Source organism: Cyprinodon tularosa, unplaced genomic scaffold (assembly GCF_016077235.1).
Source record: "Cyprinodon tularosa strain WSP-4 unplaced genomic scaffold, ASM1607723v1 ctg157, whole genome shotgun sequence".
Classification (NCBI taxonomy): Eukaryota; Metazoa; Chordata; class Actinopteri; order Cyprinodontiformes; family Cyprinodontidae; genus Cyprinodon; species Cyprinodon tularosa.
This window is the reverse complement of record NW_024038405.1, coordinates 1,015,207-1,039,235: the sequence shown is the minus strand read 5'-3', so window position 1 is coordinate 1,039,235 and position 24,029 is coordinate 1,015,207. Positions and strand designations below refer to the sequence as shown.

Sequence of the window (24,029 nt, the reverse complement as noted above, 5' to 3'; positions counted from 1 at the left end):
TCAACTCTTCTGGGAAGGCTGTCCACAAGGTTTAGGAGTGTGTTTATGGGAATTTTTGACCATTCTTCCAGAAGCGCATTTGTGAGGTCGCACACTGATGTTGGACGAGAAGGCCTGGCTCTCAGTCTCCGCTCTAATTCATCCCAAAGGTGTTCTATCGGGTTGAGGTCAGGACTCTGTGCAGGCCAGTCAAGTTCATCCACACCAGACTCTGTCATCCATGTCTTTATGGACCTTGCTTTGTGCACTGGTGCACAGTCATGTTGGAAGAGGAAGGGGCCAGCTCCAAACTGTTCCCACAAAGTTGGGAGCATGGAATTGTCCAAAATGTCTTGGTATGCTGAAGCATTCAGAGTTCCTTTCACTGGAACTAAGGGGCCAAGCCCAGCTCCTGAAAAACAACCCCACACCATAATCCCCCCTCCACCAAACTTTACACTTGGCACAATGCAGTCAGACAAGTACCGTTCTCCTGGCAACCGCCAAACCCAGACCCGTCCATCAGATTGCCAGATGGAGAAGCGCGATTCGTCACTCCAGAGAACGCGTCTCCACTGCTCTAGAGTCCAGTGGCGGCGTGCTTTACACCACCGCATCCGACGCTTTGCATTGCACTTGGTGATGTATGGCTTGGATGCAGCTGCTCGCCCATGGAAACCCATTCCATGAAGCTCTCTGCGCACTGTTCTTGAGCTACATGAAGTTTGGAGGTCTGTAGTGATTGACTCTGCAGAAAGTTGGCGACCTCTTCGCACTATGCGCGTCAGCATCCGCTGACCCCGCTCCGTCAGTTTACGTGGCCTACCACTTCGTGGCTGAGTTGCTGTCGTTCCCAAACACTTCCATTTTCTTATAATACAGCTGACAGTTGACTGTGGAATATTTAGGAGCGAGGAAATTTCACGACTGGATTTGTTGCACAGGTGGCATCCTATCACAGTTCCACGCTGGAATTCACTGAGCTCCTGAGAGCGACCCATTCTTTCACAAATGTTTGTAAAAACAGTCTGCATGCCTAGGTGCTTGAATTTATACACCTGTGGCCATGGAAGTGATTGGAACACCTGATTCCAATAATTTGGATGGGTGAGCAAATACTTTTGGCAATATAGTGTATATATATATATATATATATATATATATATATATATATATATATATATATATATATTATTTTTTTCTATTACGCTATGAACCTTTGTTATAGAACATGTTGAATCTATAAATATAGATTATTTTGTTCAATTACTTTTTCTTCACACATCCTATACAATTCACATTAAAAAAATTACAATGTTTTTTTTTATTAAATGTGCAAACTCTAAAATTAATACTAGTTAATGCTTTCAACACTTTTCCTGTGCTTCAGTCCTTTAAACTTTGACATGTGTAGAGGTTTAAAAAAACAAACAAAAAAACTAGAAGAATTTAATTGTAAAAAGGTATCTGTCAGGACTCCTCATATTTTTCTCACTTCAAAAAAGGTTTTAAAGTTCACCATATCCCCAATAAAACATGGTGGTGGCAGCATCATGCACTGGATTTTTTTTCCCTACAGATTGATTTTTGTCTAGGTAGAGAATGTTTTGAAAGTGTGAACCAAAACTCTCCTAAAACGCTAAAACTGAAGTGTGCTTAATTTTTCTGCATCACAGTGAGTTCATGCATACAGTACGTATAAATTAACAAAAGAATGGTGATTAAAGATTTGGTACAGTGTGTGACATCAGATCTGAAGGTTGACCTGAAGGGATCAGTCCTCAGTAAGTGTTTCCACAATCAGATGGGTGCAGAATGGGCACCTACTGAAGGACGACAATTCAAGAGACTGATAGACAGACTTGTAGCAAAGAATGCTGAAATCAGTGGGAAAGTTTCAGAAATTATTCTCACCTAAACTGAGATTAAAATAGTGAGAAAGAATGAATATAAATGAAAAAAATTGGTCTATGCCATAAAATATGCACATTTATGTCAAACTTATAACTCAACTTCATTTGGCATATTTACTAAAACAGTATTTCGATGCACTAGCGGCCACAACTCTATCTAACACCACATCAGGGGTCATGTTCCCAAATCCACATCTGGTCTGTTGCTGAAATGAAGTGGGGCCTATGGGGACCCAATAATGAGAACCACAGATCTTTGCTCCTTCTGCAGAGACGTTTTCTTTTATGAGCCTTGTCACAAGAACAAGCTGCCCATGAATCTCTGTGCAAGAGGCCTCTTTCCCATCCTTTCAGACACCAACTCTAGACAAAGGGGTCAATGGATGTCTTGAGGAGAAATGTCACCCATTTTGATGCACAGAATATGTGCCCTGTACCCCAGTCCTGATCCAGTGGTGTTCTGAACAGGGTACACAAAAAGGCCTCAAACTGCAAACCCTGTTTTTGGCTTAAATTTCTTGATTACACTTGAAATTAACGAGAAACTATTCTCCTGTAGTCAAAGCTCAAACAGGCTTTGATTTTCAAATAGAACACGTTGTATATATATATGTATATATACATTTTATCAGTTGTGCTGGGTGAAGTTCTCAGCGTGTCACAGACTGCAGGAAGTGTCTAGCATGAGCACTTCCTGTCTGACAAAGCAGCCTTATTTCTTCTAGTTAAGCAATTCGTCGACAACCAACTGCGTTTAAAATGGCCTGACAGATTTCATGAGGGCCGACCCTGACAGACCTATCCACTCACTCACATAGCTGCATATTGTCCTGAAAAAAAGCATGCAGCTACATTATGTCAAAAACTGGCTCATTGCAAATTGCAATTCAACATAGTTGGTATCTCCTTTTTTGATTTTTCAACATGAACTTACAGCAGTTCGTGTTATTTCATAAATAAAAAAGCAATTTTGACCCCTTTTTGACTCCATAGACAATCTGACATTAAACCAATACTTTTCTCATATACAGCCGACTAGTAAAAAAAAAAGAAAAAAAGGCAAAAAAAGGGAAAGCCAACATGGAGAAGAAAAACAGCGTGTCAAATTAATCCCACATTAAATCTAGATTAACTCAGTGCTATAAAACATTTTCAAAAAGCCAGTTCTGAACTCCGACACAAACGGCTACAACAGATGTGGAACTGGAGGGCCGATGATGAACTTCTGCTCACTTGCTTTATGAATGACTCATTCATTAAAAAGGTACACCATACCCCTGAATCCTTCTTATCCCACAAAAGTATTAACATCTAACATCTGAGCCACTGTTGAGCTGATTCAATGAGACAGGAAGTTTAAACAGGCTTCTAAAAGCATTCTTGTCCTTTTTTGGTAAACTTAAGAGCAGGGTACCTCGAAAGTGTACCCTATTAATAATGTACATGCATGAAGTTTATTACAATGTTTGTTCATCCACATAAACAGGAAATCTATAAATGGAATTTAGGTAGTGTTAAAATGATGTAAACTCTAGTTAAGAATATCAATTTGTAAATGTAATATAAAAGTCTAATAAATGATTTCATTTTTATTTGGGGGACAAAATACTCAAACATTTTAATTTCAACTTAATTGCATGTTGCTTCACTAAGCTTCACATTCCAGTTGAAGAACTATTTTTTTATATTTTAGTGCAACAATTTTAGTTTGCATTAAGCTTTAGATAGTTTTGCATAAGTGCTAATGTTAAATTCAAACAAGGTCACATATTAGCTAAGGTTAAAGTACAGATTAATAAACAGCTGAGGTTAGCAAAACTTAAGACCTTGCATAAGACTTTATGGCTGCAACAATAAACCTGAATAATCCTGATTAATCAATTACTGAAATAATGATAACCAATACAGTAATCAAATAATCATTAACAGGAGTATGTATACTCTAAAACATCCCATTAGATAAAAGCATAACCTACACAGAACATTCAGACAACATTCAGACAAACATTATATAAATTTTGCATTTAAGACAAAAAGTCTTTATTTGTAATCATGCTCTATCCAGAACTCTTTCAGTAGCATTTCTGTGCATCAATTGAGTTTATTTAAGATTTACTAGTCATTTAGAATGCATTTAAAATGTGCATCAAATGCTAAGTTTTCTAATATTTGTTTATTAAGATATTTTCCAATAAGAGAAACTCTTTTGAAATGTAAAATAATTTGGAATAATATTTGCTTACCATATAAAAGATATGGTTCAGATAATTTCAGTGTTAGAATGAGAATTTTAATTTGCAATATACACCATATGTTTTATTTATAAAGCACTTTAAAAGCAATATTCCTGAGAAAAGTGTTGTATATCTACACTTAACATTAGAGATGTATATGTGTATTTATGTTCCGCTCCTTCAGAGACAAAACTACAGTCAAATTAATTAATTTAGTTCCCAACTACATTTTTTTTAATTTATTTTTTTCAAAGACAATCGCAGTTTAACATTTATAGTTAACCTTGTTTAAGTACATCCAAAAATCTTATTACGACTTCTGCTAGGCTTTAACAAAAACCGCTTTCTAATTGTTGTTTTTTTTAGCATAGGGAAAGAAACAGAAACAAGCAAGGTTCTGATTGTTTGGAGCCATTTAGCCCAATAACTGAAATAAAATAAATGGCTCCAGTGACCCTTAAATAAATCCTAACAAGAGTGACTGATAAGATGAAATTTACAAAAATAAAATGAATGCAAATTTTTACAAAGGTTTTCTTCAATTCTGAGATTCAATAACCTGACCTTTTTCTGGCTGATGCTAATTTCCAGTGTTCTTCAGCCAATTATAATTTTTACTTAATCTTTTCCAAAGATAAAAAGGTTTGCATTTTAAAAAATCAGCAAATTAAAAGATTCTCATTAGCTATGCATCAGAGCAAATGTCGGTAACCTTAATCTGATATATATTTTTATGTGCAAAGAACATTGTAATGCGTTTATAAATAGAAAATTGTGTAGTTTTAGTGTTGTTAAGTTTGAAAAATATTACTTTTTCCATTCACTGTTAAGAGCTGATCAGGGGAAAATCAACCAACTCCACTCTAACTGATTAGTACATGGCATCTATTTCAATCAGTACAAATAAAAGTAGTTTACTATTCTAATTTACTAACTTATTAGTTACTTGCCACAGTATGAGATGCCCCAGAAGGCACAAGGAACGGTAGCAAAGTGTAGTTTATCGCTAACCAAAGTAGTAGTGACGCTTTTAATTGATGTAACCCAAAATCTTTGACACCCCGGGCGAATTTAGAGTAAAACGTTTTCTTTAACGAGATTATATTGGCTCTGATAGAAAATAACGAAAGTGTCTTTTCTAAAAGTAAAAGTGGAGCAGGCATGCTTTTTATTCTTGTATAAATCCTGATTTCTACATATTTCAACAGAGATTTTATTTGTAGTGCGAAAGACTAAGCCAATTATATTTGCAGGCCTATGTAATTGCCATAAACCTTAGCTCCCTCCAAAGATTCCCTGGCTGCAGCATTTAAAACTCTTAATATTACAGTAAAAAAAAAAAAAAGCAAAGGTGTCATATTAAATGCACCCAGCAGATTTATTAAAATATTTAACTTGAACTTACTTTAATTTCAGATGTATAGTAGTCATATTGTTGTCTGTATAAAAACTAAACCAACATTAAAGTTGTCATAAAAAGCTGTAGTTTAGATAAGATAAAATAGAATAAAACTTGTTTTTTAGATACATGGCATGCCAAATATTTTGTTTACTCTATTCTATTCTATTCTATTCTAATGTTGCAATACTTTATTATGCATGAGTATATTATGTTCAAGCTTATAATCACTTTGTAATCATCTTCCCTTTTGCCACATTTGTACTGGTTCTAATGGTTTGTGCAGCACTCTGCCCTGCTGCTGCAGACCAGGCTTTCTTCTTGCGGAACTGTTGACTGTCTTCCACCATGATTCAGACCAATCTACCTACTGTTTAAAATCCTGAAAATATAATCTGAAATCCCCACCCTGTCTGTCCCTATCCTCTAGTTCAGCTTCCAAACAGCCACTCATAAAAAAAAAGTTAAATATCGTCACCCTGCAGGACCGAACATCCCAGCTGAGCTCCCTGTGTCTGCGCCCCTGCGGTGTATTTCTGAACATGTCAATATTTTGTTTTCTCTTTCACACATCGTTAAGTGTCTGTCAGTCAGAAATACCTACTTGCACCCAGGAAGCAGTCCGTTAACCTTCTGAAACAGCTTGTTGAAGACGGACCATCTTCCATGTCGGATTATGAGCGCAGAAAGGGAGAGAAGAGCGTCGAGAGAAGTGCGCCTCTGCAGCTGCAACTTTGTGCGTCCTTTGGAGCGCGAAAAATATCAACCAAACAAAAACAAATAAAAAAACAAAAAACAAATCAAAAGAAAAACAAAACTATTCCAGGACGCGATGGGGTCCTTAATGCTTGAAGCTGTGCACTGTTAAAGAGGGGGGTAAGAGCAGAGTGCTGCCGCTCCCCTCCCTCCCTCCCTCCCTCTTTCTCCTCCTGCAGCAGCAGCGCTTTGACCCAGCACCGCTGGCCGAGCTCAGCTACGATCAGTCCGCCTCAGCGGCGTGGTGGCTCCGCGGTGGATGTGCAGCGGCAGACTGAGCAGAGCGCAGCCGTCAGCACAGAGCCACACGGGGAAGGGAGTGAACGGGAAGACGCGCGGCGGGCATTGGAGTGGAAAACCCGCACGGATCCGTCCTAGCTTTCAAAATAAAAGATCAGCTTAACCATCAAAGATAACACGTCAGATTTAATTATCTTCATTACCTACACATACGCGCTTAATAAATAATGCCTAAAAGTACAAATCACGCAAAGAGAGATGTTAAGAGCTGTTCATGAAGGGGATGATCGCCTCTTCAGATGGATTTTAAAATCCAACCAGTTTCGTTTCCGGTGTAGTTGTGCGCTTTAAGGCCAAACATCAACCAAACTCAGTTCAACGTTACTGAATGTCGCTCTGTTCCTGTTCCTGAATTATGCTGCGTAAAAAGGAGGCTGAGCTCATGCGTTATGGTGACCACCTACACCCTAGGGCACTAAATCAATTAGAATGTCATTACCTGATTATTACTTTTAATTGATCCAATGCAAAAACAAATATTCACGCACAGAGTGGTATAGCTGAATATCTTATTCAGACTAATATGGCTTAAGACATATTATAAGGTTTTGATTTTATAATTGAAATGGATTACACGATTCTGGAAAATATTGCTGACTCAAGGCTCCTCCAGCGTGTGACATGAGAGTTAGTCAGAGGAGGTTCACTGATAAAAGAAGTGGTCTGTTCTCAGAGAGCTTTATTAATAGCAAATTAAATTGAGGGAAAACAGTGTGGTAGAAAAGAGGTTTATGAGGCCAAACCTATACTGTTTACAAAGTTAAAGTAGGGTTATTTTGTTTTAATAATGGTCCCAAAGAAATAATATAGAGTCAGATTATATGGTTTGTTGGAGATGCACTGTGAAGTTTCCAGTCAGTATCTATTTGGAGAACTATGTCATTTTTTTGATCCGCTGTGTTTTATTAACTCTGAGGTCAGTTCATCCATCTTCAACAACATTTTGGAGCCCATCATGGTCCTTTCTGCTAACCATCTACACTGCCAATACTTTGCAATTATTGATTTGCCACCAAACTAGCTTAAAGGAATAGTACACCCAAAACATGATTACCGGTAGCCTTCATTTTCTACTCACCCCCATGCTGAACAACACTCTGGAGTACTTTTTTGATACCTCAAATGCATCTGGAGATCTGGGAGGCTTCTTGCTGTCTGCTGACATTCAAATAATGGAGGTCTATGGTGCCCGAGGCAGAAAGGTCCATAAAAGTCCACAAAAAACGTGTCAATATTCCTCCATACTGCTCGTCCAATGTATTCCAAGTGTCCTGAGTGGGTAGCATCCAGAATTTACTCGAAACGAAGTCATTTAGAATGTTTTTAGAGCATAAACAGTAGTGTATAGGATTTCCTGAAAGCACGCACATGCGCGCTCATGACGCTACGGAAGCCGGCAGACCAAACCAGATGAAAGTGCGCATTCAGCGTCTGCTCTGCCAATAATGCAAGCGTAGAAGAAGAAATGTGCTGTTTACCTGTGCAAAGAAAGAAACAACGAAAGAAAAATGTCTGAGGACTTCAGTGTTGAGGAAGAGCATGAGTTCTTTGCCGAGCTGAATGCGCTGGTTTGGTCTGCCGGCTTCCGTAGCGTCGTGAGCGCGCATGTGCGCGCTTTCAGGAAATCCTATACACTACTGTTTATGCTCTAAAAACATTCTAAATGACTTCGTTTCGAGTAAATTCTGGATGCTACCCACTCAGGACACTTGGAATACATTGGACGAGCAGTATGGAGGAATATTGACACGTTTTTTGTGGACTTTTATGGACCTTTCTGTCTCGGTCACCATAGACCTCCATTATTTGAATGTCAGCAGACAGCAAGAAGCCTCCCAGATCTCCAGATGCATTTGAGATATCAAAAAAGTACTCCAGAGTGTTGTTCAGCATGGGGGTGAGTAGAAAATGAAGGCTAATCATGTTTTGGGTGTACTATTCCTTTAACTATGAACCCCTTATGAAGAATCCCAGGAATATTGTGAACATTGTTTTTTATTGGCTGTAAACCATGTTCATGAAAACTAACATAAATAATATTCAGTTTATTTATACTGTACTGCAGTGATTCACAATGTGCCTCAAATCACTTTACAAAGTACTATCATTTCACTCGAGTCATATTTAGATTCCTGATGAAACAAGTTCAAATGATCAATATCAATAATCTAATGAATGCAATGTTGAATCCAGCAGATTACATAAACTGTTTGACTGGCAGCACTCAAACCTGAATGATCATCTAGCTAAAATGGACATTTGAATGCATTGTGTTGTTTACTTTGCTGCAAAAACCAAAGCTGGAATGTAGCAAAGGAAAAGAAAATTCCCTCTTATCAAGAAGAAACCTCCAGCAGAACCATGCTCAGTGTGAACAGTTATACATAGCAGCCTACTGGGCTTTTAGGAGGACAGCGAAGATGCACCAAAATTTGCACTGATCTAGAACTTCCTTTTGTTATGTAAAAGTAAAAAAAATGTAATGGGAGTAGCACCTCCTACGAGTAAAGTACATCTCTTACTCATTGAGGTATGTGCCCGCTATATTTCCTTTACAACCTGACACCAGTGTCCTTGTGTCCTTTATTAGGCACAACCTGTGGTTTAAAGTTATATCAAGCAAGAACTGTGAATGAAAATAAAACATAAAGGACATCAAAATGAAAAGTACCATCAATGGAGTTAATATTTTCACACAATATGAATATCCAGAGTTATTTTTTTTAAATAAACATTATCAAGGTCAAAAAAGAGAGCAGACAGGTTTATTTATCCCAAATTCTGAGGCATTTCAATCCATAATCTGAAAACAAAAACACTGTAAAAAGACAGCAAACCGACCAAAATGGGACTGTCTAACTTAACAGAGAAGGAAGTCAATGAGAGTATGTTTCAGAAAAGAAACAGTGAGGCCCATGGTAACTCTGGTGCACCTGCAGAGATCCACAGCTCAGGTAGGGGATTCAGACAACAGGACATGCAACAGGAAAGGTTCAGTTAAAAGTCAAAGCTAAAACGAGTTTGTTTCTACCTGTACAGTATATCTAACTCTCTATATTGTAAACAATCCTTCATCGGAAGGTAACCAAATTACTCAAAGGTATAGAGGAGGATTTTTGCAGATTTTGAAAGGACTCGCCCTTTCCACTTCAAAAAAAAAAAAAAAACTTACATGCACAACCCTGCATGCCTATTAAACCCATTCGAGAGCATGCACCAGCCAATTTCTCCTCGTGCACGCTCTGTTTAAAAGTTGCTATTTGCATTGCTCATACAAGCTTACTTTGCAAAAGAAGATTTGCAGTTTTTCGACTATTTCAGACTTACCACAGGTACATGAAAATGGGGACGAGCACGTAGGATGGCCTTACGTAAACATATCACCAGAATGATTGACAATTAAGAGGACCACTTATTTTGATGAAAAAAACAACATCCTCCACTACAACTTTAATGTAAGATAGAAATTATAAGAGAAGAAATAGGTGATGGAATACAAATAAAAAAAATAAGCAAAAAGAAATCAGCAATAAAAGTTAAAGAGGAGACAAGGCTGTCCTCTTGAATTAAAAATCAAGTTTTAAAGCTACAGTGTGTAATAATTACAGGGATATACAGTCAGAAATGCAATATATTATACATAACTATGTTATTTATCATCATCTACGAGCTCAGCCTCTTAACCTTAATATTTGCGTTGCCTTAGAATTCGTTATTTATAATTACATAAGAGCGGGTCTCGCAGCCATGGAGGCAGACATCTTTGCGCTACGGCAGCGCAGAGCCAACAAACTAGCGATTGCGAGATCGCCAAAACGTCACAACGATGTAGAAAAAATAACAGGTATATTTATTATCTTAAGTCTACATGAAATCTATACCCTACACAGACTAATGAAATACTATCTGTAAAATTATCTATGTAAACAAACCTCATCACTTGAGAAGGTAGGTGATGCGGACGTCGTGGAAGACATTTTGTACCGTAACGCTCGCCGTACTGTTGGGGGGGAGAAGCGGTGGGGGGGAGATGTACATGTTGCTGCAGTCTGCAGTCTGACCACTAGATATCGCTAAAAGTTACACACTGTAGCTTTAAAAGATTTTACTTTTTAAAATAAGATCTAAAATCCTTGCGCAGATCTCACCGAAAGAGGGAGACTGCTCAAGAGCCGATGGGCTGTGGCCAAAAAAATTCTGCTTCCTTTGGTCATGAGCTGAGTCCTGAGAACAACTGAGAGCTTTTGATCTAAAGATCTTAGATCTACTGACGATGGGAAAATTCTTTGAGATAAAGAGGTGCTACAACATTTGGACATTTAATAACAACAAATGCAATCTTGTACTTGTTGCTTTGCACTTATCCCCTCCTGCTCTGCTGGGGAAAGGCTGAGGTGCTTTCAGGCCAGCCAAGAGACTTAGTCCCTCCAGCATTTCCTGGGTCGTCCCTCGGGCCTCTTCCTAATGAGACTTGTGTGGAATACATCTCGATGGAGGCATCCAAAAAGATGTCCAGGCCACCTCAGCTGACACCCTTCAGCAGTTAAATTATAAACAGGCTGAAGATGGCGAGATTATAGAGACAGCTGCACTAATGCAATCTAGAAGTTAGAAAAAAAAAATGAAAAAACTGTTAAGGATTATATGAGGAAGTTAATGTTTGATTTTACTTATGAGCCTCATATGATAAAACCTAGGCTGGACTACTGCACTCCAGAGACCCAACAGCCCTGCTGTTTCCTGTCAGCAGGCCAGATTTACCAAATATATGAGCTCTGTATTCTCATCCATGCTCTCATCTGCCAAACACTGTATCAGCCTCTTCGCTGAGTTAGACACAGTCTCATGTACAAGTCCACTTGCTTTATGGAAAGACAAGAATCTAAGTTTGTTTCAAGAAAAAATATATCTATTGGGATCAATTGTAGGCTTCCTTATTTATAAAGGAAGTGCTCGATAACTCCTTACTATAGTTCAACTGTTTCTTATTGCTCCTATCTTTATAATTGTTTTGCTAAAGATATTTTGTAGAATCACTGAAACTAGCGTATCACTCAGCACCTTGTTTTCAAGAAGTTAAAATTTAGCAACTTTGAAATAGTTCTGGATTTTTTGATTGTTGATTGTGAATTGCTGTTTTTCTAGTTGTGCAAACAGAAAGAGCAAACAACAGAGAAGACATTTTCACATACAGTTTGCCACAAAATGTGTAAGGGAGAAAACAAACTTAGTGTAAGGTGCTCTAGTCCAATGATGATGTCAATTAGCCTTGTTACATAAAACAATGCTTCATGAGGGAAGAAAATTAACACTGCACATCAGTCTGACTCTTCAACCCAAAGGTAAAAGATGGCGGTCGTGGTGTAATGTTGTTTGGATGCTTTTCTTAAGATGGCCAGAATAAAAGTGAAGATCTACATCCTATTGCACTTTTGAGGTGAGTTGTCCTTATAAGAATATTAATTCAGAATGAGCTGAAAGCAAATGGTACAGCACACTGTTTATTTTGTTATTATTAAAAAACAAAAAGGAGAAAAAAAACATATTTGTGTCGTTATACTTCACTATCATGTCTTTGTGCTGGTCTGTTTCATAAAGTCCTCAAATGTATGTAACCTTAACTTAATCAGGTCTGTCTCATTGAGATCATAACTTTCTCCACATGAGAGATGATTTTTTCCACACCATGCCACAAACGCAATAATAACAAAATAAATGAAAATGTTCGACAGAATTTAAAATAGGTAAAAGGGGTGCACATTTTTTATAAGGTACTGTGAATTTAATGCTTAAAACTCCTGGTGTTTACAACCTCCTGGCAACCTTCAGGCTTTGTGGCTTGCTAAAGAAAACAAATAACTTTGACATTAAAAAAAATTTATAAATCACATGATTTGTAAGAAGATCAAGGCAGTTGTATGTATTATCTGCGATACATTTAGTTGCCTGGGGCAGCGCCAGTTTACAGGATACCCACAGGGCCCATTTCCAACCGATAAAGTCATTGGAACTGAAGGATTGAAGGTTTAGATTACATGATCAACCACTATCGGTGTAGATGCAAATGAAATTTGCTTAAAAGGATAATCCGTCTGTCAGTTGGAGCTGTTGAGACACAGCCTCAGCATCAGGCTCCCAAATAAAGTGAGTTGCCTATCTGTGCAACCTTTGCAGATGTGCGTTCATGCTATCAGCACTCAGAGCAGCTGAAAGGCTTTGACTGTGCAACATGATACGGCGCAAAGCGTGTCAGACTCCCTCTCAGCTGCAGCCTCACATACTGATCATATCGAGACAGAGAGGGAGAGAGAGGTGTGGGAGCTGCGATGGCCTACGTCAGCAAGTGCGCTATCAATCACAGGCATTCCTACACTTTGAGCAGCTGGCGCATTTAGAGGTCATGGATTCTCTCTGACAAACTCAGATACTTTTTTCCTCCATTTTACCCCAATTTGAACAAACCTGTATAATAAGAAGCAACAGCTTAGGTCGTTTCTCAAGCGGGACATTGCTGTTTTTTCCTATCTGCAAAAAGAGCCCATGCAGTTAGAATCCAACAATTCTAAGAAACCTCTGGTACAGATGTGTACCAAAGCATATCATATATTGTTATAGAATCTCAGTGCAGCAGATTGCAGTCTTTGCTACTATTCTCCAAGATGACCTTTGGACACATTTTTTTTATATCTTTTTCATGATTTGCATGTTGACAAGATAAATATGGCTTCCCATCCTGCTTTATTGGTCTTAATTCAAGTTGTTTAAAATTACACTTCAGACTCCAGATGTAAGACACTTTTTGCTTGTAGCTATTTAACAGATGCATTTTTTTTAGCACTCCCCTGCCTTATGTTTGTTATATACTTTTTGATTACATGTATTTCATATTTTTCTCCCTATTTTAGATAAATATCCTATGCACAATGCATAGGTTCAAAACTTCATTATGTTCCGTTTTCCATTTTGTTCCAGTGTTCATGGGGTGGACTTCCCATCTATATATTCTGGAGAATCACAGAAAACAGATTTTCCGGATATCCGTCGGCTGCTGCACTTAGGAGATTGAGACATTGAGAAACAATTGATGTATTTTGGAGAGCTGATGAGAAAATGTAGATTCATTAGTTTTAAAGATACAAAACAGACAGAATGACTTAAAGAAATCCTTAAAGGAATAGTACACCCAAAACATGATTAGCCTTCATTTTCTACTCACCTCCATGCTGAACAACACCCTGGAGTACTTTTTTGATATCTCAAATGCATCTGGAGATCTGGGAGGCTTCTTGCTGTCTGCTGACATTCAAATAATGGAGGTCTATTGTGCCCGAGACAGAAAGGTCAATAAAAGTCCACAAAAACGTGTCAATATTCCTCCATACTGCTCGTCCAATGTATTCCAAGTGTCCTGAGTGGGTAGCATCCAGAATTTACTCGAAACGAAGTCATTTAGAATGTTTTTAGAGCATAAACAGTAGTGTATAGGATTTCCTGAAAGCGAGCACATGCGCGTTCACGAGCCTACGGAAGCCGGCAGACCAAACCAGCGCATTCAGCTCGGCAAAGAACTCATGCTCTTCCTCAACACTGAAGTCCTCAGACATTTTTCTTTCGTTGTTTCTTTCTTTGCACAGGTAAACAGCACATTTCTTCTTCTACGCTTGCATTATCGACAGAGCAGACGCGAATGCGCACTTTCATCTGGTTTAGTCTGCCGGCTTCCGTAGCGTCATGAACGCGCCGGCGCGCGCTTTCAGGAAATCCTATACACTACTGTTTATGCTCTAAAAACATTCTAAATGACTTCGTTTCGAGTAAATTCTGGATGCTACCCACTCAGGACACTTGGAATACATTGGACGAGCAGTATGGAGGAATATTGACACGTTTTTTGTGGACTTTTATGGACCTTTCTGTCTCGGGCACCGTAGACCTCCATTATTTGAATGTCAGCAGACAGCAAGAAGCCTCCCAGATCTCCAGATGCATTTGAGATATCAAAAAAGTACTCCAGAGTGTTGTTCAGCATGGGGGTGAGTAGAAAATGAAGGCTAATCATGTTTTGGGTGTACTATTCCTTTAACCATCAGATGTCCATTTAATTACAAAAGAGTTTTCCTCATTGAATAGCTACATGTCTGCTGCTAGACACTGCTTGTGATCTCTGTTGGTAACTGAATGGTTGGTTTGTCAATAAAAGTCAATTGGTTCAGCTAAGACAGAGTGCAGATACGTTTTCACTATATTGTACTCTTTATTTTGGTGCTAATAAAATTTTCCAGACTGTTAATATTGTTGGCTTAAATATTAATAGGAATTTAAAAAGTCTTGTTCATAATAATTAAATGTTTTGCTGCATCTTGTTTCAAATTAGAGCAGTTTCTTTTAAACTAAATTGCAAAATAAATGCTCATGTCCATTCACAATGTCAATCACTCTATTTTATTATTTCACTTCTATCTGTAGATACATTTGTATACCTAGTTACATCAGCTTAAGCTGATAATCTGCCTCCAAACAGATATTATTGGCACCATATCATTCCATACCATATCATATTAATTAATGAAAAACTACACTTTGGTTCCACACAACACTTTTGGTAATATATAGCACTTCAGTTGACCAAAATCCTACATAACAAGTAAGACAAAAGATATATGAAAATCTTAAAAACTTTAATAGCAGCATGATAAAAATTATCTCTAGTACAATAAAGTCAGACCCACATTTTGTTAAAAGCCAAAAGTAAAAGCAGGTAAGAGCAGGTAGTTACAGAGCTTAGCGGGCCACAAAAAAAAATGCTCAATCACCTCTCAGTTTCTTTGTCTATGACCCACCAGCAGGTTCTGATCGGCAAACCTGATGGATAGAACTGCTGTCTGGGGAAGCAGCAGGATACACAAGCAATACTCGAGTTGAGGGGGGATAAGGGTGATGGGATCCACCTTTTTAAAAACAACTTTAAAAAATCATCCCCCTTCTTAAATGACCATCCTCTCATATCATCCCCTGTGGCATTTTATTGCAGAATGTGTAAAGTTGGTACTATATATTACCAGTAATGGGAATAATATTGCCCTTTCAACATTTGGCAGGCTGTGGGCTTACGAGTAGCCTGAGCAAAATAAATAAAATCAAAGAAATGGCCTGCCATGACTATAAAGTTGATCCCAGTGGGAAATTTGTCCTCTGCATTTGTCCCTAACTATATAGGGGCAGTGATAGCCATGCCAGTCCAGGGACTGACCGCAGTTCTACTGCAAGGTTCCTTGGTCAAGTTCCATGACCGTCGTACCTAACATGTAAGGACTATACGATGCATACTGCTTTAGGTTAATAGATTAAGTTAGTTGGGCTATGTATGCTTCTAAAAAAAAGAAAATAAAAAAAAATTCCACCATCCCCCTTCTTTTTTTTTTTACAACTAGACTACTGTGCACAAGTATGCTCATATAAGGCTAAGAGGAGACTTAAAATAAATAAAAGAACTTTGGAATTGAGCTTGAAATAAATAAGCAGGTATTGTAAAGATGCAAACACTGAAGTGATGTGCTCTTATTTATTTGTACCTTTTCTAAAGTCCAGCTGAATCATTTATGACTTTATGTCCTGCGTTAAAACACATTTGCGTCCCGAATGTGATGTATTAAATTTGCCCTAAAGCTAACCACATAGAAAGTTAGAGTTAAAAAAATCCAAAAACAGCTATCTCCCAGAAAAAAACTATAAATGAATAAATCATGAGACATGTACAAGAAAATTTTAAGTTTAACACCAAAAATGTAAACAATCTAGCCTCTCTTTTACGTATATACATTTTTCTTTTTCTTTCACGATTCTGGTAGTCTAAAGGATTTGTAATTAAAAAAAAAAAGGAATCTTTATACTATACATAACTGTGGAAATTATTTTTTTTTTTTCATGATTAAATATAACGATCACTACTTGCTTCCAAATATTCTCCAGTAGATCACAATATCTTGCAAATTAGTTTATATCCCTTTAACCCTTTCATATTTTCTCACATTGAAACTTTGAACCAGTAAAGGTTTCTTTATGTAAAAGATCAACACAACACAGTATGGAAGAAAAAAAAAAGAACTGTGTGTAGCTTTTATTTAGGCTCGATTTATTCTGGTACTCTTAATTAAAACCCTATGCAGCTAGTTTCCTCCAGAAACTGCCTGCTTAATGAATACATTTCAGAACTGAATACAGCTGAATTTTTTTGTTCTGTCATGTAAAATCCCACTAATGTTTGTGTTTGCCAAGAAGAAAAATGTGTTGAAGGGTATGAATAATTTTGCAAGACATTCTGCTAGTAAAGTAGAAGTCAGTCCAGAATTTTACACTCTATGTTTTGGTTCGCCACGGTTGCCAGAATGATAAATATTCCTCCTCTGAATTAAGAAGAAAGCTTAGAAAACTGTTTAACAGACATGGAAATTTCTCATGCAGGATTTTGAAGCTGCAATTTGCAACATAATTCCTTTTCACTCAAAAATGAGCAAGACCAGCTTCCAAGATAGTTTTCCTTATACTAAAATCAGAATCCATCTGTTCATGATGCGCTATAGGCTAAAAAGATCAACCATAATCTCATCCCTCTTAATATGAGACGTGCGAGCATAAGGTTCTGTTTGTGCTTTTACTTCTGCCTGATCAACAGCTGACTACTGGCGAGGGGTTGGCCGCCACGCTTAACTGTCCCCCCCTTTGGCTGCTTTTTCAAACACAGAAAGGCTGCACACCTTCAGACATGTGTGTGCATGCTCACCCCCCTCCACAGCTCACATGAGACCTCATCCACTTAAGCATATTTCAGATGCAAGGCACTATACGCTCTTTTTGCCCAGAAACACACACACACAAACACACACACTAGATAAAACATTTACAGATCACATGTGCAAATGAAAACACACACATACTTACATCTACGTAGACATACACATACAGACACAGACACACACATCACATGCAGCAGACACACCACAGAGACTTTCAGTCCCCTCCCCCCAAACCGAATAGTCTGTTCTGACAATCCACAGGACAGCCGGAGCATTGACGTCAGAGACAGGCCCATGAAAATACAGGGTCCCTGGGGGGTTGAGGGAGTTATGCACATCTTCAGAGCTTGGCTTGCAACTAGCTCAACAGCCAAAGAGCATATAACTGCCTCTGTTTACTCTTATACACGTACGTAGGAGAAGGCATGATGAAAAAAAAGAAGGGTCCACGTTTACAGAAAGGCTGCCGTGCACAAATTTGTATGCGACTGCAATGCGGCTCATCTCAAATGTGACGTCAATGGACGTCATTGCGCTGTGATCCATTAGGACAAATGTAAGATAGGTGCATAATTTAGGTTAATGGAAATACAAATCATAGCACACCATTTACCTGCCCTGTGCCGTCTTAATCACTGCCGTTTTGAATAACTGCTGTCAGAGTGTAATATGTTAGATGCACCCAGAGGAAAGGTTTGTTTCTCCCTCATACGTCCCTGTTCCCCAGGGAGAAGATGACATCTTTGTTTTTCGCTTAATATTATGAAACTTTTTCTGTTTTTTTTTTTTTCTTCTTCTTTGGAGACATCATTAGAACACAATGTCCAATAATCTCTTTGTTTTCATTCCTATCATGTTTTTTAAAGCTTGGAACAGGTGCACAGTAGTTGCTCCAAGAGACCAAATAGTAGTTTTTGTCTCGCCTGAGGGAATAAATTCAATTTTAAAGAAACAGAAATTCATTCCAGTTGACAGAGCTAATGTTTGTATTTAAATTAAGAAAACGTACTTATGCATTTTTATATAATCAAGATATTTTTTTTTCTTTCTTTTTTTGTTTTTGTTTTAATGATACATACTTAAACCTGAAAAACGGGTACTTTTTGTAAAAACAACTTTTTAAAGGTATTAGAAAGATTCTTTCTGAGGTCTGGCGAAGATCAGAAGTCTGGCTTGGATGTGAAAAAAGCATCTTTCCCAGCTGCTCTGACTCAAATTTAAATCTACAGTTCACAGACAGAACTGTGAGGCCACAGTAGAGAACGGGGCTCAGCTTTGTGGCAACTTCCAACAGGATTTTACTGATGTGAATGAGCTTCTACAGGTGCTGGTCATAAAATTAGAATATCATGAAAAAGTAGATTGATTTCAGTAATTCCATTTTAAAAGTGAAACTTGTATATTATATTCATACATTACATACAAACTCATATATTTCAGATGTTTATTTTGTTTAATTTTGATGATTACAAATGACAACAAATGAAAATCTCAAATTCATCATATCAGAAAATTAGAATATTGTGAAAAGGTTCAAAATTGATGGCCCCTGGTGCCACACTCTAATCAGCTAATTAACTCAAACCACCTGCAAAAGCCTTTAAATGGTCTTTCAGTCTAGTTCTATAGGCTACACAATCATGGGGAAGACTGCTGACTTGACAGTTGTCCAAAAGACGACCATCGACACCTTGCACATGGAGGGCAAGACACAAAAGGTCATCGCTAAAGAGGCTGGCTGTTCACAGAGCTCAGTGTCCAAGCACATTAATAGAGAGGCGAAGGGAAGGAAAAGATGTGGTCGAAAAAAGTGTACAAGCAAGAGAGATAACCGCACCCTGGAGAGGATTGTGAAACAAAACCCATTCAAAAATGTGGGGGAGATTCACAAAGAGTGGACTGCAGCTGGAGTGAGTGCTTCAAGAACCACCACACACAGACGTATGAAAGACATGGGTTTCTGCTGTCGCATTCCTTGTGTCAAGCCACTCTTGAACCACAGACAGCGTCAGAAGCGTCTTGCCTGGGCTAAAGAGAAACAGGACTGGACTGCTGGTGAGTGGTCCAAAGTCATGTTCTCTGATGAAAGTAAATTTTGCATTTCCTTTGGAAATCAAGGTCCCAGAGTCTGGAGGAAAAGAAGAGAGGCACTTCATCCACGTTGCTTGAAGTCCAGTGTAAAGTTTCCACAGTCAGTGATGGTTTGGGGTGCCATGTCATCTGCTGGTGTTGGTCCATTGTGTTTTCTGAGGTCCAGGGTCAACGCAGCCACATACCAGGAAGTTTTAGAGCACTTCATGCTTCCTGCAGCTGACCAACTTTTTGGAGATGCAGATTTCATTTTCCAACAGGACTTGGCACCTGCACACAGTGCCAAAGCTACCAGTACCTGGTTGAAGGACCATGGTATCCCTGTTCTTAATTGGCCAGCAAACTCTCCTGACCTTAACCCCATAGAAAATCTATGGGGTATTGTGAAGAAGAAGATGCAATACACCAGACCCAACAATTCAGAAGAGCTAAAAGCCACTATTAGAGCAACCTGGGCTATCATAACACCTGAGCAGTGCCACAGACTGATCGACTCCATGCCACGCCGCATTGCTGCAGTAATACAGGCCAAAGGAGGCCCAACTAAATACTGAGTGCTGTACATGCTCATACTTTTCATGTTCATACTTTTCAGTTGGCCAACATTTCTATAAATCCTTTGTTTTTATTGGTCTTCAGTAATATTCTAATTTTCTGATATGATGAATTTGAGATTTTCATTTGTTGTCATTTGTAATCATCAAAATTAAACAAAATAAACATCTGAAATATATGAGTTTGTATGTAATGTATGAATATAATATACAAGTTTCACTTTTTAAATGGAATTACTGAAATCAATCTACTTTTTCATGATATTCTAATTTTATGACCAGCACCTGTATTCGTGTCTAGTAAGTGACTGGAGAGGGACATTTTATGTGAAAAATAAAGAAATGTTGCAACTTACATTATTAAGGAAAGAGAATCATACAAAAACATTAGATACCTGACAAAGATCATAACTGAGTGTCCTTCTTATTTAACTGTGGCTACCTGGCTGCAGCCATAGGGTACAAACCAATGGTTAAATGCTATTAAAAGGCCATATTGTGCAATATCTTTGTTTAACACAAGTGTTGGCATCTCAGTTAAACTTTCATGGCTTCTATTAAAACGCTAATTTCACCAAAAAAGTAAGCTGGGCCTGAGTTGCATTATGCTTACTTCCGTGGCTGCAAAATATTAGAAAATCCTACAGTGGCAAATACTTGATTAAGATTGCAATGACATTATCATTTGTGATAGATGTCTTTTTTCTTTCTTTCTATTCCCTGCTTCTATCTCTATATTTGACTAAAAACATTTTGACTCATGTTTTTCTTTCTGTCCAGTGGAAGGATCTGCAGCAGTGATACTATCCAAAATTTTACCTTAACATGTAGAGGTCAAATGCAAGGACAGAGGCAGTGTCTTGGGGTCTCCATAATAACCATTAGATACTGTATACAGTCTTGTAAAAACAATATGATAACCTGTGAGTTTTGCCAACATACTGTATTTGAACATATAAATTTTTACAAAACTGCATCAGTCGAGGCTTGGCACTACAATACAGCGCTGTAGCCTAATTTGTCCCTGTCAGTAACATTAGCAAATGAAGGCTAACTTAGAGAGACAAGCAATATGAAATGATGACTGAATAAAACTCAAACAATGAAGGCTATTTCTTGCTAGCAGGCAATAAGGGATCAATGCATAGATCCCCTGAAAAAAGGTCTATAAATTACATAAAATACAAATTTTTACTCTACAGAAAATACATAATTGAAAAAACTGTCAATACACTCATATCTGTCATCCCAGCCCAGTTATCTTGAAAACAAACTGAAAGATGCTAAGAGAAGTCTCCAAAAACTCTCAAACGTCATCCTGTAACCTACAGCAACCTCTTACTACTGTACAATCAGGACGAGACTGCAACATTATGTTTGAATGGGGGGAGTGTAAGACAGAAACCTGAAATCATGTTCTTTGGAAAGATGTGTCTGAAGCTGAAAAGGCAAACCTGGACCCTTGAACAAGACAATGATCCAAGGCACAGCAGTAGCAAGAAATTAGGAAGGTAAAAGTCCTGGGTCGTCTCAGAGACTCGATCTGGATCTTATCTATACACTGCTTGCAGAATTAGGCAAGTTGTATTTTTGAGGATTATTTTTATTACTGGGCCACAATTGTGTTTTCAATCAACCCAAAAGACTCCTTAATATCAAAGTTTCATATTTTTTTAAATTGATGTGTTGTTTTATAGAGTTGGCCATTTAATGAGGATGTCTGTGTGTGCAAGTAAATATTACTGTGCAGAATTATTTGGCAACGTAATAAAAAAACAAATGTATACCCATCTAACTTTTTTTTTTTTACCAGGTAAACCAATATAACAACTCAAAATTCAGAAATAAACATTTGCAACATTCAAAAGAAACAAAAAAAAAAAAAAAAATCGGTGACCAATATAGCCACCATTCTTAGTCATGACACTCCTTCCATCCATAGATTCTGTCAGTGTCTTGATCTGTTTGCGATCCACATTGCATGCAGCAGCCACCACAGCCTCCCAGACACTGTTCAGAGAGGTGCACTGTTTTCCCTCCCTGTAGATCTCACATTTCATGAAGGACCACATGTCCTTGATGGGGTTCAGATCAGGGGGCCATGTCATTATTTTTTTTCTTTTAGACTTTTTCTTACCAACTACGTTGTGGTGTATTTTGATTTGTGTGATGGAGCATCGTCCTGCATGAATATCATATTTTTCTTGAAAGATGGCAACTTCTTCTTGTACCACTGTTTGAAGAAATTGTCTTCCAGAAACTGGCAGTAGGTCTGGGAGTTGATCTTGACTCCATCATCAACCCAAAAAGGTCCCACAAGCTCATCTTTGATGATACCAGCCCATACCAGTACCCCACCTCCATCTTGCTGGCGTCTGAGTCTATAAGGAACTTTCTGCCCTTACTGATCCTGCCTCGTTCTCATCCATCTGGCCCATCAAGACTCACTCTCATTTCATCAGACCAAAACACCTTGGAAAAATCAGTCTTCAGATATTTCTTGGCCCAATCTTGACACTTTGTCTTGTGTGTCTTGTTCAAAGGTGGCCTTTTTTCAGGTACCTAAGTATTGAGCATCTTGTGCTTCCCGGCACTCCAGACATGTTGCAGCTCTAAAATATGGCACAACTGGTAGCTAAGGGCTTCATGGAAGCTTCACGCTTGATCCTTCTCAATTCATGGGGAGTTATTTTGCGTCTTCTTTTTTCAAAATGCTTCTTGCGCTCCTGTTGGCTATTTGCCATGAACCGCTTGATTGTGCAATGATCCCGCCTCAAAAGCTTGGCAATTTCCAAACTGCTGCACCCCTCTGAAAGACACCTGACAATTTTTTACTTTTCAGAGTCTGTCAAATCTCTTTTTGCCATTTTGCCAAAGGAAAGGACGTTGCACACCTTATATAGGGTGTTGATTTCATTAGACCACACCCCTTCTCATTACGAAGATGCACACCACCTGATTTACTTAATTGGTAGTTGGCTTTCAAGCCTAAACAGCTTGGAGTAGGCCAACATGTATGAAAAGGATGATGTGGTCGAAATACTAATTTGTCTAATAATTATGCACACAGTGTATGTTGAGATTACCTGAATTGCGCTTGACATAACAGAAACATCTCAAACATCTCAGCCCTCAGTTGGTATTGAGCAAACCCTTCTCCTCCTACCATCACAAAAGGAATGTGATTGGCTAAACGTTCTTAGGATTTTTAGCAGCAACTGTGTGCAACAAATGCTTAAAGGATCTGTATTAGAATGTCCTTTTGTCCTCTTTAAAGTGACATGTTATGAAGAATGACCTGTTTAACACATTTCATTGAAAATGACTTGCAGCCTGAATACTAAGGACTTACTGAAACATAGGGAACATGTTTTTTCAACATGATAATGGTCCAAGAAAACTGCCAAACCAACACAGAAATGCACACAGAGACAGAAAATAATCTTTTCCAGTGGTTGTTTCAGTTCACAGACCTAACTCCTTCAAAGAAAATGTTTGTTGAGTTGAAGAAAAAGGAGCAAACATCAAGATATTGTGCAAAAGTCTGTATGCTCAAGCCTTGGTAAATGAAAATAATAAAACAAACGGCACAAAACAACAACAGAGCTACATTTTTCTATGCAGATGTTGTCTTTCATGCGATTCAAATAATTTATAAGGATATGCTTGTTCAAGTGTGTTTAAACCACCCAGGCCAGATCATGTTTAGGCAGTACTATCTAGATAAACAATCGTCGAAGTCATCAGTCAGGTCATTAGTTTGCCATTAAAAGCCATTAAATCAGACAACAAACTCGTGCACGGATGAACAAACACAAATTGTCTCGTGTTCAAGCAGAAAAATATTTAGTAATAACACACAGTAAAGCTCTCATCTCTGTTAGAACTATATTTAGTTTAAAGCTTGTTAACTAAATGTGGTACTTTCCTCTGATACTCCTTACAGCAAAAGGGGACCAAACCAAAGTAAGATAAAACAAAATTATGAATTTATTTATAGTAGATAGATA

General features: G+C 38.1%; 1 protein-coding gene across 5 annotated transcripts in view; it reads right to left on the bottom strand.

The window, feature by feature from the left end:
• pde10a (phosphodiesterase 10A) overlaps positions 1-24,029 on the bottom strand; it is a 120,828-nt gene that overhangs the window by 61,389 nt on the left and 35,410 nt on the right. For 2 of the 5 annotated variants that reach the window (XM_038280162.1, XM_038280161.1), the window contains exon 1: positions 6,130-6,439. The exons of the other annotated variants lie outside the window; for them this stretch is intronic. In XM_038280162.1, coding sequence (XP_038136090.1) covers positions 6,130-6,193 — 64 coding nt within the window. In that variant the 5' untranslated portion in view covers positions 6,194-6,439. Of the gene's footprint in view, positions 1-6,129; positions 6,440-24,029 lie in introns of those variants that run through there. 5 annotated transcript variants of the gene reach the window in all.